At 46.6% G+C, this 17,019-nt stretch overlaps 1 protein-coding gene across 1 annotated transcript in view; it reads right to left on the minus strand.

Moving 5' to 3' along the window:
* The window catches only part of LOC126418901 (max-binding protein MNT-like), a 91,057-nt gene extending 79,778 nt beyond the window's left edge, over positions 1-11,279 (minus strand). Inside the window, exon 1 of the mRNA XM_050085918.1 lies at positions 11,127-11,279. Coding sequence (XP_049941875.1) covers positions 11,127-11,176 — 50 coding nt within the window. The 5' untranslated portion in view covers positions 11,177-11,279. The remainder of the gene's footprint in view (positions 1-11,126) is intronic.
* Between the last annotated feature and the right edge of the window lie 5,740 nt (positions 11,280-17,019).

The raw sequence follows: 17,019 nt of genomic DNA on the forward strand, positions 1-17,019 counted from the left end.
GACAATAACCATCTGCACGAACAGTTCGACGACGTTTGCAGCAGCATGAACTATCAGCTCGGAGACCATGTCTGTGGTTACCCTTGACGCTGCATCACAGACAGGAGCGCCTGCGATGGTGTACTCAACGACGAACCTGGGTGCACGAATGGGAAAACGTACTTTTTTTTTTTTTTTTTGATGAATCCAGGTTCTGTTTACAGCATCATCATGATCGCATCCGTGACTGGCGACATCTTGGTGAACGCACGTTGGAAGCGAGTATTCGTCATCGCCATACTGGTGTATCACCCGGCGTGATGGTATCGGGTGCCACTGGTTACAAGTGTCGGTCACCTCTTGTTCGCATTGACGGCACTTTGAACATTGGACGTTACATTTCAGATGTGTTACGACCCGTAGCTCTACCCTTCATTCGATCCCTGCGAAACCCTACATTTGAGCAGGATAATGCACGACCGTATGTTGCAGGGGCCATTCCGGATACAGAAAATGTTCGACTGCTGCCCTGGCTAGCACGTTCTCCAAATCTGTCAGCAACTGAAGACGTCTGGTCAATGGTGGCCGAGCAACTGGCTAGTCATAATACGCCAGTCACTACTCTTGATGAACTGTGGTATCGTGTTGAAGCTGCACGGGCAGCTGTACCTGTACACGCTATCCAAGTCTGTTTGACTCAATGCCCAGGCGTATCAAGGCCGTTATTACGGCCAGAGGTGGTTGTTCTGGGTACTGATTTCTCAGGATGTATGCACCCAAATTGCGTGAAAATGTAATCACATGTCAGTTCTAGTTTAATATATGTGTCCAGTGAATACCCGTTGATCATCTGCATTTCTTCTTGGTGTAGCAATTCTAATGGCCAGTAGTGTATGTAACAGTGAATACCGAGGTTTTCCAACCGATATCTGAATGAAATTGCACATGGAACTATGAAGCTATCTGAGTGAGTGAGTGAATGTAATGCTTCCATTAGTAGAAGGGAAAGACATCGTGTTTTGAAATAGGCGTTATGAGAGGAAGGCGGTCTCATTTCTCGTGGTAGGGTGGATCATCTAATATTAGGCTGCCGAATATTGTGACAAATAAGTGCTCCCGTCAGGTAGCGACGCAGGCTGCGTGCGCGCGGGTGCGGGTGGGTGGGCGGCCGTGGGGCAGGTCGGCGGCTATTTCGGGAGGCCCGCCCTGCCGCGCTGCGATGCGCGGGGCGACCTTTGCCGCCTGTCATATCGACCGGCAGCGGCCCGCGGCGCGGCGCGCCTCCCAGCTGTCGCCCCCGCCGCCCACGCCCACACTGGCCGCTACGCCCCGTCCGACGCAACTCGCGCGTCCCCAGTGCGCAACAGCACCGTTTCTGCCAACGGAGGCGGCGACCTGTATGCTACAGGTTGTAACATTGTCGTTCCCTTCCGTTCGAGTCTACCTAAACCGTCGTGTGCCACGTAGCGGCCACGGATGGAAGCAAAGGATTTTAGCGGCAGAAGGAGACAGGCGCCGAGCGAGGCTGCCTCCCGGCCGCTGCAGGGTCATTTTTTGCTGCAGATTAAAACAGCGGCTTAAGACTACCCGACGCCTTTGACCGCTAGAACGAGCGTCCAACTGTTCGCAATCGCAGTGATTGAGATCGCAGCTACCCAACTATCGCGGTAACAGGCCGGCGATATTACCTGCCGCTTCCGTCATGGTCAAATCACACCAACAGTCGACCAGTATTGTAGCTGAATTGAAGAAAGATACAGTTGATTTTCATACAGAACTCCTTATTTTCACTGCAAATCTCCGTGACGAGGAGAAACTCCCTAAATTCCTGAAATACCTATTCGCGCGAACATCCAATTTACCGCAGAACTGGAAAAGGACGGATGCCCAGCTTTCTACCTTTGTCAGATATCTCGACGGCACCCTGGGACACGGTGTCTTTCGCTAGCCTACACATACAGATCTGTACCTGTCACCAAGGTGCGAAGACCCACGGTGTCCCGAATACGCTTATACACAGGCACATACGACTGCTGACAAGGACCACCTACGTCAGTGGTCGCCAAACTGCGGCGCGCGGGCCGCATGCGGCTCGAATCAAGTATTCTTGCGGCCCGCGGTTCTCGGCTGCACTTTATAACAATATGCATCTAACAACTAACAGCCGAGAGTAGATTTCGTGCTGCTGGTTCATTCGGCTGTGAGCTGAGTAAAGTTGGCCGCTCACCACAGAGTAGAGGGGTAAGCAGCACAGCTGCTACGGAGGTAGAGGGTGAGAGAGAGGGAATGTTCTGTCAGCACTTCCAGTTCTGAAAACTCACGGGCGTGCGTGAACGTAGTACCAAGCAGCAGCTACTTTCGGCATCAAGTAACATGAAGCCCTGGTTAACATTACAGAGACGATCATCTCGGCGCCGACTTTTAACGATACTACGGGGTTGGTGGCCAACATAACGCGCCCGTACTGTAGTTGGTCTATCGGGGGCTCATATTTAACTAATAACAAGATCGGTACATAGGCGGCCCGTTGTAAGACCTAGACTCTGGGGATTCAAGTATAGCATGTGCGGCATTGTTAAGAACGGGACGGAGCATCGTGGCGGAAGTTTCAAACTGAAAATATTTAATTTATCATAACATTAGATACATAAAATTTTATGGACTTTTTTTTCCGATCGTGTAACACATGCTCACTTCTTGGGCCTCCGTGATAGTTGCTTCGAGCTGCATGAGACCCACGGGGTGGACACCCCCCACCCCCATGCCGCCACTGAAACAAACGCACGCACACTTCCCTCGACTGATGCCGCAGGATTTATCGTATCAGCTGATCCCTGCAGTAGTCGTGCGACAATTTATTTATTTATTTTACATGTGGAACTATGCTCCGCAAGCCTACTTGCGCGGTGTGGCGGAGGGTACTTAGTGTTCCCGAATTCGATTCAATACCTCCTGCAGCTAATCTTGAGGATTGTTGTGCAGCACAGGAGTGCTGGTGGGCGCAGGCAGCGCTGCCACAGCGGTCGGTGACACTGCGTCACCGCTTGCGCACTTCCCGCGGACCACCGGAAGCGCCCCTCGGCCCGATAACGCCGCAGCTACGGCTGACGCGTCGCATTCCTGCTGCCCACGTCGCCCCACACTTGGCACTCCTTCTTTCCACTTACCTACCAGTTCCTCATACGCAACCAACTTTGGTACACCGTAATCGATACGTATTTTGAGCCACTACATTTTTTCCCCGACAGTGCACAGACTCCTCGGGTGCACCTTTATTTTTCGAAATCGTGTCGCGTTGAACGCGAGGGGTTTCATTTCCTCTTTAGTCGGATCCCACGAGTTTCGAAATAAATTTTATTTGTGGCTTCTGCAGCTATGTCTCAAATGAACTCGAGCAATATGTGTATATTTGATCACTTACTTATTTCCAGATATCCCGAGACTCTGACCTACTGTACTTGCTGACGTAATGTATCACTACAACCATAATTTTCAGGAAGTTATTCATATTTTTGAAATAAATAAATGAAATAAAAATCGCGAAAACAAACAACATGAGCCACATAAAATACGGAAGCGTCGAATACAAATTTAAGTGGCTGGAAGTCTTTTCTGAAAGTATTTGTCATGAGTGAAATATTCATGTAGGACGTGAAACTAATTCGACAAACAGCACACACAAGAAGACAACAGAAACTCTCGAAATGCAGTGCTGCGGATGAATTCTGAAGATTTGATGAATGGATCGAATAACTAATGAGGATGTGCTAAATAAACAGGTGTAAAAATAAGTTTATGGCACAACCTCACTAAAAGAAGAGATCGGTTGATGGGACACTTCCTGAGGCATCAAGGAATGGTTTAACAGCACCTTCTCTCAGCTTGTCGTTGATCACTCAAATTTTAAAGTCCCAACTGAAACGTACTGAAAACGGAACGTGCAAAATCGTATTACACGTCTGGCACAGTTAAGGCAGTATTATCCAGCTGCAAATATTTTTCTGACCAGCGCTCAATGAGTTTATTTAAAATAAGATCTTCTTATTACCAAGAAATTCACCCCTTCCTATTATGAGTGCTACTCCTTTCAAATTTTAATTTTTGAGTTCATTTCTTGCTATTTTCAGCTTATGTGTTTTGGAGAAGAAGGCTTAATCAGGACGGCAAAAAAAAAATTGCGCCTTTACGCCTAGTAGCAATTAGATTTTTCGACTGAGCCCCATTAGGGAGACGGAAAGAAACAAGAGATGCCATCAGTACCAGTGCGCATACAGCCATAAAAAAAACACACACGACGTACGCAGGGAAGCGATGCTGCCTGCGCAGAAGTAGCCGGTAATACACGAGAAAAAGACGAGGTGGCAGGGTCGGCGAGAGTTACGTGACAGCTTCCAGCGGCTTCTGGAAGGTGGAAGCGCTACAACTCGTGACGCAAGCGTCTGCGCTGTGGTGCTTCGCAGGCCAGGAGGAACATTCGAGGCCAGCGGCCACATACGGCACTCAAACAGACACAGTTTACCAGTCGGCAGGGGAGAGAGAGCGTGCAGTACGTTATTCCAGAAACAAGCAGTTCACGAAGTCAAAGCTCGGCCATTCTGTCCATCCGTACAAAGTTTAGGCCGCTATAGCTGAGCTTTCAAGTACACGTTGTATGGGTACAGACTTCGATACCACTGCGGTGCATGGAACATTCGCTTGCCCACCCCCGGTGCAACGACGCTCACAGGCTAGAGAGTCTTTGCCGCCTACGAATAGCCACGTAGGCAGTCAGTATGGGCTGACTCGTAAAGTGAACGAGTACGGATCGGGCTGTGCAAACACTGGCACAAAGTACTTACTCTGCGATTAGTACTGTGCAATATGGAATAGTGTACTTTTCTTTGCGGTGAATGAGTGAAACCAAATTGGGTAACGGCTAATACAGATGAAAATGTGAATAGTGTGCGTATTCGTGTGCTCTGAGTGGACCTTTTCCGGATAAAAAGTTTAATTTGAAGACCTCTTTTCATCACAGTATGCTTAGTGAGTCAGTTATATCGAAGAGTAGCACTGGCACCGGAAGGTGTCAAATGGACACGCGGTTAAGGAAGTTGTAACTGAGATGCACGTCGGTAATGCTGTCTACAGATAGTCCGATACCGAATCAGTACGACACCAAACAACAGGTAAAAATCTTCTTCAGACGACGAACAATTGAGGGGGGTCCGGCAACAAAGTTCCGAGCCATGTTTTTCGACAAATGAAACTGTGTCATTTTCTACAATGAGTTATACTGACGACCAAGGCGTCAAGTGGTTCTGCAAGAATCTCACGAGATTCTTTTCTAGCCCGAATGCTTTACGTATCTTCCGTATCGGCAAGTCAATGTAGAGCAACACGACAAATCTGATAAAGATCGCTTCTAGAAAGAATCTGGACTTTTCTACGGAAAACAATGATGAAGACACAGACGCTAGTTCTCACTCTGAATACTTACCTCGTTCTGAGGACGAATTAACATCAGAATGTGAAATTCAGGTATGTGTTGCTTGGCATTATATTGTTCTCATAGCTCATCACGTGTATTTGCTGGTTGGACAAAGTGCGGATGTCTGTTCACGACACATGTTTCTGGTACTCTTTATGAAATGATTACATTATACATTACTTCACACCAATCAGGTCCTTTAATTTTATGTTATATACATCAAAATACGCCAAAAGTAAAATTGTTGCTTGGCATTTTCTTGACTTAAGATTTGAAATCTATACTCCTGAAAAATTTAACAGGTATTCTGAATAGTATAAACATCTGAAGTAACAGACTGCTATTATGAAGTGTTTACAACAATATTCCCTTTTGTTAGGATGACAGTAACACTATTTCAGGGAAAAAACAGCATCACATGAGAGAATGCCATTCGGTAGTCTTCCAAAACAAAGATCAACAAAGAGGGTGCAATTCACGAAGTAGGTCCATAGGAATAAAAAAAGAAAAGAAGAAGAAACGAAGATCGTGAATATACATCTACTGAAGGTAATCCTGTACCTGCAGCAACAATAGGAGAAATGTGTAAGTGTCCGTTGGATAAAGGAGGGCCGCGTGGGATCAGCCGAGCGGTCTGAAGCGCTGCAGTCATGGACTGTGCGGCTGGTCCCGGCGGAGGTTCGAGTCCTCCCTCGGGTATAGGTGTGTGTGTTCGTCCTTAGGATAATTTAGGTTATGTAGTGTATAAGCTTAGGGACTGATGCCCTTAGCAGTTAAGTCCCATAAGATTTCACACACATTTTTTGATAAAGGAGGAATAAAAAAATGTGTTCACCTGGGTTTTGGGACTTGGGAGATTTTGATAAGCAAAATGCCCAACTTTTTCGTAGTATAGAAGCATGTTCTGTAAAACGGAGATACAAGAAAAATTCTCCAGAAAATTGTTACAAAAACAATACTTTCATTTTTAGAGTGGAGACTAATGGAAAGTCAGTGAGAGTTTGTATAAAATCATTTATGAGCATTCATGGCCTACAAAATCACAGAGGCCGTATCAACAATATAATATCGAGAGTAAAAATTTAAGATGGGACAGATCCTTCTGATAAACGAGGTAAACATGTCAATAGGCCTAATGCTTATACTAGTGATGCGGTGAATGGTGTACATTCTCACACTACGCCCATTCTCAAGTACTGCTCTCATTACAGTAGGTCACAAAATCCTGAAAGAGTCTAGGCCGCGATATGAATATCACACAGCTGTATGAAAATTACCGTCAATACTGCAAGGACGCAGTATCTCAAAGTAAGTATAGAAAAATATTCGGTGAAGAATATAATATAGGTTTTAAATTCCCAGCAATAGATACATCCAAAACATATGACTCCCTCCAGGTAAAGACAGAAAACGGGACAGAAAAAGAGAAGTCTGCTACACGCATAAAAAAGGAATTGCACTTGCGCTATGCTGAATCTTTGAAGTCCAAACTAAATGAATTTTCAGGGTTGCCCAAGCATGAGCCTAATATACATGTCTTATCCATAGATTTCCAGCAAACGTTGACCACTCCCAAGCTCACTTCCTCTGTTGCCTTCTACTCCAGATGATGATGTTCGGTTTGTGGGCGCTCAACTGCGTGGTTATCAGCGACCGTACAAATTCCCAATCATTACTCAGTCCAATCTCGCCACTTTCATGAATGATGATTATGATGAGGACAACACAAACACCCAGTCTTCGGGTTGAGAAAATCCCCATCCCGGCCGGGAATCTAACCCGGGACCCCTTCTACTCCAGAAAACTGTGGACATATAAAGTTGGAATACATGATTGTGGCCAGAATATTGGATATATGGGATGAAGTATTGCAGGCCGAGGTAGTGATGAGATTGGTAACTGTATCCTCAAATATTTGAAAACAACATCCATCTCTGCAAAAAAAGAAAAAGAAAACTTATTTTTTTCTGACAACTGTGGGGATCAGAATAAGAACTGGAATATAATGGCAGTTTGGAGTTATCTGATCCACACAAAGCGGTTTGAAGAAATTGACCATTATTTCCTTATTCCTGGACACACTTACTTGCCCTCTGATAGAGACTTTGCTAAAATTGAAAAATATCAGAGGGAACAACCGAACGTATACCCTCCATCACACTGGAGAGAACTAATTGCTTCTTGTGGTCGTAAACACAAGTTCAGTATCGTAAGTATGGAAAGCGTTGATTTCTCTGACATATTAGGACTGAAAATGGGCTGCTTAATGATGATGATGATGATGACGATCTGCTCAATACTAATAGAAAATAAAGTGTTATTAGTGTTCAGCTTAAATTATCAGAGGCTGTATGCTTCAGATTTGAAAAACCAACTTATGGATTATGAAAGTGAAAAACAGAATGAATATGGAAGTATCTACAAGGAATAAAGGGGACACAAGTACCATGGCTCTAAGACCGAAATACAATGGGCCTGTTGAAATTAAGAAAATCAAACTGAATGATGTAATGTAGCTAATGGATTATGTTCTACCAATCTACCACGACTTTTATCGCACTTGCTGCCTGCTGCTGTAAGTGATGAAGATAATGGAGAAAAGGTGTAGAAGTATTTTAGATCATTGTTAATCTATTTTTGAAGTGCGACATTGACTGATAAAAATGAAGCAAATAGACATTGTACGCACTTATAATGTCAATAAAAATATTTGTCTAATGTAGGTTACGTTTTTTGTTCAACTTTGGGCCAAGCAACATACCATCTTATTTTAAAATATTAATTTGTATATAATGTAGTTTGAAATATTTGTATTATGTCTCATAAAACAATATAAAATATACCACAGAAATATATTACATGTGTTCAACCAAAATTTAATAATTCACGTGATTTGAGGATTTGCTCAAACATTAATATGGCTTTATCTCGAAAGCATATAAATGTGGCTTGGCACTTTCTTGCCGGGACCCTCTGAATTTATCGCTGAACTACCGGGCAGCTTCCAAGGTTTCGACTAACACGAACACGAAGTTCACATACACTCCTGGAAATGGAAAAAAGAACACATTGACACCGGTGTGTCAGACCCACCATACTTGCTCTGGACACTGCGAGAGGGCTGTACAAGCAATGATCACACGCACGGCACAGCGGACACACCAGGAACCGCGGTGTTGGCCGTCGAATGGCGCTAGCTGCGCAGCATTTGTGCACCGCCGCCGTCAGTGTCAGCCAGTTTGCCGTGGCATACAGAGCTCCATCGCAGTCTTTAACACTGGTAGCATGCCGCGACAGCGTGGACGTGAACCGTATGTGCAGTTGACGGACTTTGAGCGAGGGCGTATAGTGGGCATGCGGGAGGCCGGGTGGACGTACCGCCGAATTGCTCAACACGTGGGGCGTGAGGTCTCCACAGTACATCGATGTTGTCGCCAGTGGTCGGCGGAACGTGCACGTGCCCGTCGACCTGGGACCGGACCGCAGCGACGCACGGATGCACGCCAAGACCGTAGGATCCTACGCAGTGCCGTAGGGGACCGCACCGCCACTTCCCAGCAAATTAGGGACACTGTTGCTCCTGGGGTATCGGCGAGGACCATTCGCAACCGTCTCCATGAAGCTGGGCTACGGTCCCGCACACCGTTAGGCCGTCTTCCGCTCACGCCCCAACATCGTGCAGCCCGCCTCCAGTGGTATCGCGACAGGCGTGAATGGAGGGACGAATGGAGACGTGTCGTCTTCAGCGATGAGAGTCGCTTCTGCCTTGATGCCAATGATGGTCGTATGCGTGTTTGGCACCGTGCAGGTGAGCGCCACAATCAGGGCTGCATACGACCGAGGCACACAGGGCCAACACCCGGCATCATGGTGTGGGGAGCGATCTCCTTCACTGGCCGTACACCACTGGTGATCGTCGAGGGGACACTGAATAGTGCGCGGTACATCCAAACCGTCATCGAACCCATCGTTCTACCATTCCTAGACCGGCAAGGGAACTTGCTGTTCCAACAGGACAATGCACGTCCGCATGTATCCCGTGCCACCCAACGTGGTCTAGAAGGTGTAAGTCATCCACCCTGGCCAGCAAGATCTCCGGATCTGTCCCCCATTGAGCATGTTTGGGACTGGATGAAGCATCGTCTCACGCGGTCTGCACGTCCAGCACGAACGCTGGTCCAACTGAGGCGCCAGGTGGAAATGGCATGGCAAGCCGTTCCACAGGACTACATCCAGCATCTCTACGATCGTCTCCATGGGAGAATAGCAGCCTGCATTGCTGCGAAAGGTGGATATACACTGTACTAGTGCCGACATTGTGCATGCTCTGTTGCCTGTGTCTATGTGCCTGTGGTTCTGTCAGTGTGATCATGTGATGTATCTGACCCCAGGAATGTGTCAATAAAGTTTCCCCTTCCTGGGACAATGAATTCACGGTGTTCTTATTTCAATTTCCAGGAGTGTAGTTTAGTGTGCTTTACGGGCGCCAGGAGAGCAACATTCGACCGCCTTGCGGACCAGCTATATGAGACGGCTGGTGTTACAGCACCTGGTTATAATGTACCAGCATTTCACATTTGCTGTGGTGTCACCGCCAGACACCACACTTGCTAGGTGGTAGCCTTTTAAATCGGCCGCGGTCCGGTAGTATACGTCGGACCCGCGTGTCGCCACTGTCAGCGATAGCAGACCGAGCGCCACCACACGGCAGGTCTAGAGAGACGTACTAGCACTCGCCCCAGTTGTACAGCCGACTTTGCTAGCGATGCTACACTGACGAAGACTCTCTCATTTGCCGAGAAGATAGTTAGCATAGCCTTCAGCTAAGTCAATTGCTACGACCTAGCAAGGCGCCGTATTCAATTGATATTTATTATATGAAGCATGTATCATTAAGAGCGATGTTCTACAATTATGGATTAAAGTTAAGTATTCCAGAAGCTACGTACTTTTCTTTATAGCATTCATTACGTATCCTGTTTCAGACCTCACGCCAGCCTGCGTGAGTTTAAGCGTGCCTTTCGGCTTCGTCTCATTGTGTCTAGGCTGTCTTGTCTAGACACAACATTTGCAATGGCTTATCTCGCGGTTACATTAACCTGTGGTCTTGCGATGTTAATCAGATACATATGTTACCTAGGAAAATGCATAGCCGACGTTTCATTACTCTATGTTAATTATTTTTTGGTGTTGGGGCGTTTTTTCCGTCAATGTGTATGGTGCAGTTGTCCGTCCTTTACTACCACCACAGGTTTCAGTTAATAACCGTTATCACAGCATTACAGTTGGTAAAGTATTTACCTATCATGGCAAATCATACGATATGCCAATGTTATTACCACACCACAATCGAACGCAAACATCAAAAGAACAAACAGGTATCCCAACTCGAGAAGTGGCATGCTGATGTGAAAGTGCAGTCCTAAAATGAATACTGATCCCGGTTAGTTCTTTCGATGTTCCGCAGTTCTGATGGGGCTGTACTTAAAACACTGGCACATTAATATGACGAGACACCATCGATAAATAGTGTACAACATTTTGTGTTGTGATAACGGCTGTTAACTGGAACCGGCAATGATAGTAAAGGACGTACAGATAACTGCGTTTCACGTAATCAGTGAAACGATTTCGGAAGGACGCGGTAAGGAAATGAATAGGGCAAGCCGCGAGTACTCACGTCCGCTTGTGGAAGTCCTTGGCATCTTCGGCGTTGGCCGCCGCCTCCATCGGTGAGAGGCCGCCATTGACGACGACTCCGGGCACGGTGGCGGCGGCGGAGGTGTGCGCCGGGGGCGGTGTGAGGGTGGCCGGCGCCGGCGCCGCGGGGGCGGGGACGGGCGCGGGGGCGGGCGCGGGCACCACCACCGATACCGAGGCGGCGGCGGCAGCAGGCACGGGGGCGGCGGCGTGGGGTGGCGGCGCCAGCTGCAAGTGGTGCACGTGCGTGGGCGGCAGCTGGTGCACGAGAGGCGCGGCCGCCGCGGGCAGCGGGGGCGGCGGGGGCAGCGGCACGATCGTGCGCACGGCCGCCACAGCTGGCGGCGGTGGCGGGGGCGGCGGTGGGGGCGGAGGGGGCGGCGTGGGCGGCGCAGGGCTCGTGGACGCGGCCGGCACGTCCGCGGCGGCTGTGCTGCTCGGCTCCTCCTCTGCAACAGAACGCTTTCCGTCAAAAACTCACTTCCCTCTGCTCCATCCACAAGACATATAATTCGAGCTGGATTTCCAAAAAAAAATTTACCTGCTTGTGATAGATGTCTCTCTTTATTTTTAACATTCCTCACACACTAATTTCTCCTTATCCGTGTACGTGTCGTGGTGGAAAGAATGCTACATACAGTAAAATTTGTCATGTATCCTCCGTCCCACCGCTTCTTCAGTTACATGAACAGGCAAGGTTTCTACGCTGTGGTGACAAAAGTCACGGATTACGTGCTAATATCGCGCTGGACCTCCTTTTAAAAGCCCGGCGTAGTGCAGCACCTCGACATGGCACGGACTCGAGGCCTCTATAGCTGTCCGTAAATGCGAAAGTGTTACCGGCGAAGGATTTCGTTCACGAACTGACCTCACGATTACGTCTCAAAAATGTTCGATGGGATTCATGACGGCTGATCTGGGTGGCCAAATCATTCACTGGAACTGTTCAGAATATTTTTCAAACCAAACGCGAACAATTGTGGCCTGCTGGCATGGAACTTTGTCTTCCACAAAAATTCCATCGTTGTTTGGGAGCGTGAAGTCCGTGAATGGTTGCAAATGGACTCCAAGTATCCGAACATCACAAGGACCCAGGCCACTCCATGTAAACACAGCCCACACCATTAGGAGTCACCATCAGCTCGCACAGTGCCTTGATCCATGACGGTGAGCTCTGAGCCACACTGGAACCCTACCATCAGCTCTCACCAACTAATCTGACCAGGCCACGATTTTCCAGTTGTCTAGGTTCCAACCGACATGTTCACGAGCCCAGGAGGGGCACTGCAGCTGATGTATTGTTAGCAAAGGCACGTGCGACGGTCGTCATATCCCATTAGCTCCAAATTTCGCTGCACTGTCCAAATGGATACGTCTTCGTCCTACGTTCCCCATTGATTTCTACGGTTATTTCTCGCAATGATGCTTTGTCTGTTAGCACTGACAAGTCTACGTAAACGCTGCTACTCTCGGCCGTTAAGGCTGTTGGTTCCTGCGTTTTCCTGAAATTTGGTATTCTCGGCACGCTCTTGGCACTGTGGATTCTCCAACGATTTCCCAAATGGAATGTTACGTGCTTCTAGCTCCAACTACCATTCCGCGTTAATTTCCGTCGTGTGGCCATAACCCGGTCGGAAAGCTTTTCACGTGTCTCACCTGACTACAAATGACAGCTCCGAAAATGCACTGCCCTTTTATCCGTTGTGTACGCGATACTACCGCCACCTCTGTATGTGTATATCGTTATCGCATAACTTCTGTGTACGTCACCATTCAGAATGAGTAAGACAATAACTGCAAATATTCTACACTGATTCAAGGAGTGCACCTTCTGGGGGACGTAAATCCACATTTGCGAAAGTGCTCATCACGCCACCATACGGTGCGTGGTGGAGGATAACTTATACCACTATTAGTATTCCCTTTTCCGATCTATTCGCAAATGGAGCGACGGAAAAAGGATTGTCTCTATGCTTCCGTAAGAGCCTGGTTTGTCTCATTTTGTCGCCGTTCTTACATGAGAACTTTGGTGGCATCTGGATACTTCTGCAGTCTGTCGCAAATGCAGTTTATCTAAACTTTCTCAATAGTGTTTTGCGAAAAGAAAGTCTTTCCTAAAAAGTCTTTCCTGCGTAATTTTCTGTGCAAGCAGCGCTCTTATATGCTGTAAGTATGAGCAGGTTGTGTAGTTGTATATTTGAAACTGGGTGGTATGTGTCAAGTTATTCACGCAGAAAGAAGCACACGATTTCAACTGAAAAATATTCCTTCCGCAGTACGGTAAAAAAGAGGAACTTTGCTGCAAAATATGTGTCCTTTGGCGCACTGTCACTCATCGAAAGTCTTGTTTCCCTGAATCATTTATTGAAGGTGAATGTGAGTGTGGTAAAACAGTCTCCCATCACAGTTTGTTATTGTTAGACAACAGCCACCTTCCACGGTGGGCTCTGAGCACTATGTGACTGAGGTCATCAGTCCCCTAGAACTTAGAACTACTTAAACCTAACTAACATAAGGACATCACACACATCCATGCCCGAGGCAGGATTCGAACCTGCGGCCGTAGGAGTCGCGTGATTCCGAACTGAAGCGCCCAGAACCGCTCGGCCATCAAGGGCCGGCACGTTCCACGGTGATTCGACCGTTGTATGTCTATGTAAACAAAGGCGATCCCTTAATTTTCACTACCAATTTCAATTATGTCTACATAAACATAACATGGCACTTGCCACTGTCGTGCAACAGCCCTTATCTGATAGTTGGTAGTTTGAGATAGCACAGAATAATGCCTCTAGTCCCTCATGAGCATGGAATAGGAACAGATATCAGACCAGCAGAAAAGAAACTACCGAAAAATTCGGCGTCAGATTTAAACGAGACGTAGAGGTAAGGAATTCTACTAACTTGAGAGAAAATTACATGTCCTATTATCCTATTCCTTCTTGTAAGTATTTTCCGCCTATTCTCCATTCCCTATCTCATCAATCTTATTTTCAGCATCGTCCTGCATAGCCACATCGCGAACGCTTCTTCTTTATTCCGATTTTCACAAGGTCCACGATCGACTTTCATAGAACACTTTGCTGTACGCTAGACGTACACTATCAGAAATTCGTTCCGATAATTGAGGTCTGATAAGTGTGACTTGTTGTCCTGAGGAATGCTGTCTCTAGATGTGCCAATCTGCGTCTAAAGACATCTCGATTTCATCCGCCGTTCTTTAATTTCCTTCCAATTCAGAAGGATTCCCTCACTTCACCAACTATGTGGTGTTTAATTTTGATCCTAAGTTTGCGCTGCAAATATATCCTTGATATTGTCGTATTTCGTTGGTCTATTTTTAAATTCTACCTGTGCTCAGTACACCGTTCATTCCACTGAACAAATGCTGTTTCTCACTTTCACAAAGGACAGCAATGACATATCACGCCGTATGGCCTGTACAAAACCTACGTATACAGTGTTTAAAGGCAATAAAAAGACAAAAATGTCGCAGTTGCGGCATTTCTCCGCTAGGGGCCCACGAAGGTTTTGACGCTGGCGATGTTCAGAGACGGTGTTCCGACTCCGCTGCTGACGTCCTACTGACTTCTCCTTGTGAGGAGAAGATGAAGCGTTCCGTGTACGAGACAGACAGACGCTCCAGAAAATTAGTTGCCCACTCGGCTCGAGATGCAGCCATTATTCACGAAGCACCTGGTTGTTTTGTGCGTGTCAGGCAATCATTAGCACGCTGACGCCAGTTCTGCATTAATGCAACCGAACGACATTTTCAGCAACTTGTCTAAAACAATACTCGTCACGCGGCAGTTTGAACACAGTTCCTAATCTCCACTTGCATCAAACTCTCCGCGGACCCCTAGCGGAGAAGTGTTTCTTTTCTTCTGCTCTAAACACTCTAAATTTTGTATGTACAGTAGAACCCTTCCAATCGACCTCGCATGGTCGGATTTGCCATTTAGTTCGACCATCCGATTTCATGTGCTTGTTTGGACTTGTCAGTAGCTCACCGTCTGCGATATGGATACGCAGGCAGTTGACCGATGACAGGCACAACAGTTCGATCAGTTTTAGTGCGACGTTCAAACGGTTGAAATGGCTCTGAGCACTGTGGGACTTAACATCTGTGGTCATCAGTCCCCTAGAGCTTAGAACTACTTAAACCTAACTAAACTAAGGACATCACACACATCCATGCCCGAGGCAGGATTCAAACCTGCGACCGTAGCGGTCACGCGGTTCCAGACTGAAGCGCCTAGAACCGCACGGCCACACCGGCCGGCTTAGGGCGACGCAATTGTTTCTAAGTCGATCAGTAAGTGTTATTGTTCCTCTTGTATATTAAAGTGTATAAAACTAAATTATGGCATCAACTTAACACAAATATGTGACGCTGTCCTTAGCGGAGAAAGTGAATGTACTTGTGAGGTTAGACAAAAGCCGGTATTTTCTAAACATTGCGAGGTAGGGGCTGGTGTAACAACTGTTACAGACTACAGCAAATTAGGAAAATTGTGGAAAGTAAGAAAGAACTGAAAATATACAATGTACAAGAAGAATTCTTAAAGATAAATTCTACACAGTGCTTTATGGGTGTGATTTGTGCAGGAGAGGAGAGAAAGCACTACACCATCTGGACCAATTATAAAGGAAAAGGCACTGATTTTGTATGACGAACTCGATGGAGTCAACGAAAATAAAAAAAATTACAGCGTGTGAAAGCTAGCCATACGGGCGGGAAAAAACAGCATGACATTCGAAATGTAATTAATTCCAGTGAGAAGCTGTCTGGTGGCGAAACAGCTGCCAATGAATTTCTTTCTGAATTTGAAAACTTTGTTACAGAGCTTACACTGTTCCCTGATCAAATGTGTAACATTCACGAGTTTGTCTTAAACTACCAAATGCTCGCTACAAGAACTTTTGGTGCACAAAATGAGTCAGTACTGTAATAAGGCTTCTACAGGCGTTAAACTTTCATTCACACTAACAATTTCGTACCGTACAATACAGACGCACTACTGTGCATTACACTTTCGAGTAAGTTTTTTTAGGGCGTCGAAGTTTTCTTTTGTTTCTGTTACTGTTTTAATATGCAAAATTATTCCAGACACTATCGCCAGTTGAAAATTAAAGTTGTACCGTACTGTATTGTGATGTTACGGGTCAATAAAGGTGTTCCTCTGATAATCCGAGATGTTTTGCTCCCGACCCTTGGTGGGGTCTACTGTGTGCAGTTCTTTTTCCCCCACCCTGCGCTGCTGGCAGTGAAGTACGTGAAGAGTCGTGCCGACTGACGGCTGCAGGGTGTCGGCTGACAGGAAGCGGCGCCAGCGACCGCAGGCAGCGCGGCGCACGTTGCGCTGGTCAGGACACGCGCCGCCCCACATCTCACAAAGCAAGTGTGCGGCGACAGACAGCTCGACGGCCTATCCCGTTTCGTTGCCTATCGGTTAATAGCACTGTATTTTAGGGAATTTAAGGAAGGGAAGGAAATCTGTTATTCTCTCGGTCATCAATCCTAATGTTTCTATGATCCAGTTCCCCATTTCTGTCGCTTTTCAAATTTGTTGACCGGTAAGTCCCGGACGTGAACTGAAAGCAAGCGGTACGAAAAATAGTGTGTTGTGAGTGTAATTTTGTAAATATGTTGTCAGTTTCTGACGAGCAATGCTTAAGTAACGCAGTGGACTTTCAAATGTGACATGGAGAATGTTTCGTAAATGCAGTAAATTGAAGTTTCCTGTAAAATCGTGTATATTTTATAAATACCAATGTTTCTTTGTTATACGTCTAGTCTCGTGTCCGCAGTATTCGGATAATATAGAACTTGGTGTATACTCGTATCTAGGCCTCTCCCTAAAACTAAAGTT

This window comes from Schistocerca serialis, chromosome 9 (genome assembly GCF_023864345.2).
Source record: "Schistocerca serialis cubense isolate TAMUIC-IGC-003099 chromosome 9, iqSchSeri2.2, whole genome shotgun sequence".
NCBI classification, from domain to species: domain Eukaryota; kingdom Metazoa; phylum Arthropoda; class Insecta; order Orthoptera; family Acrididae; genus Schistocerca; species Schistocerca serialis.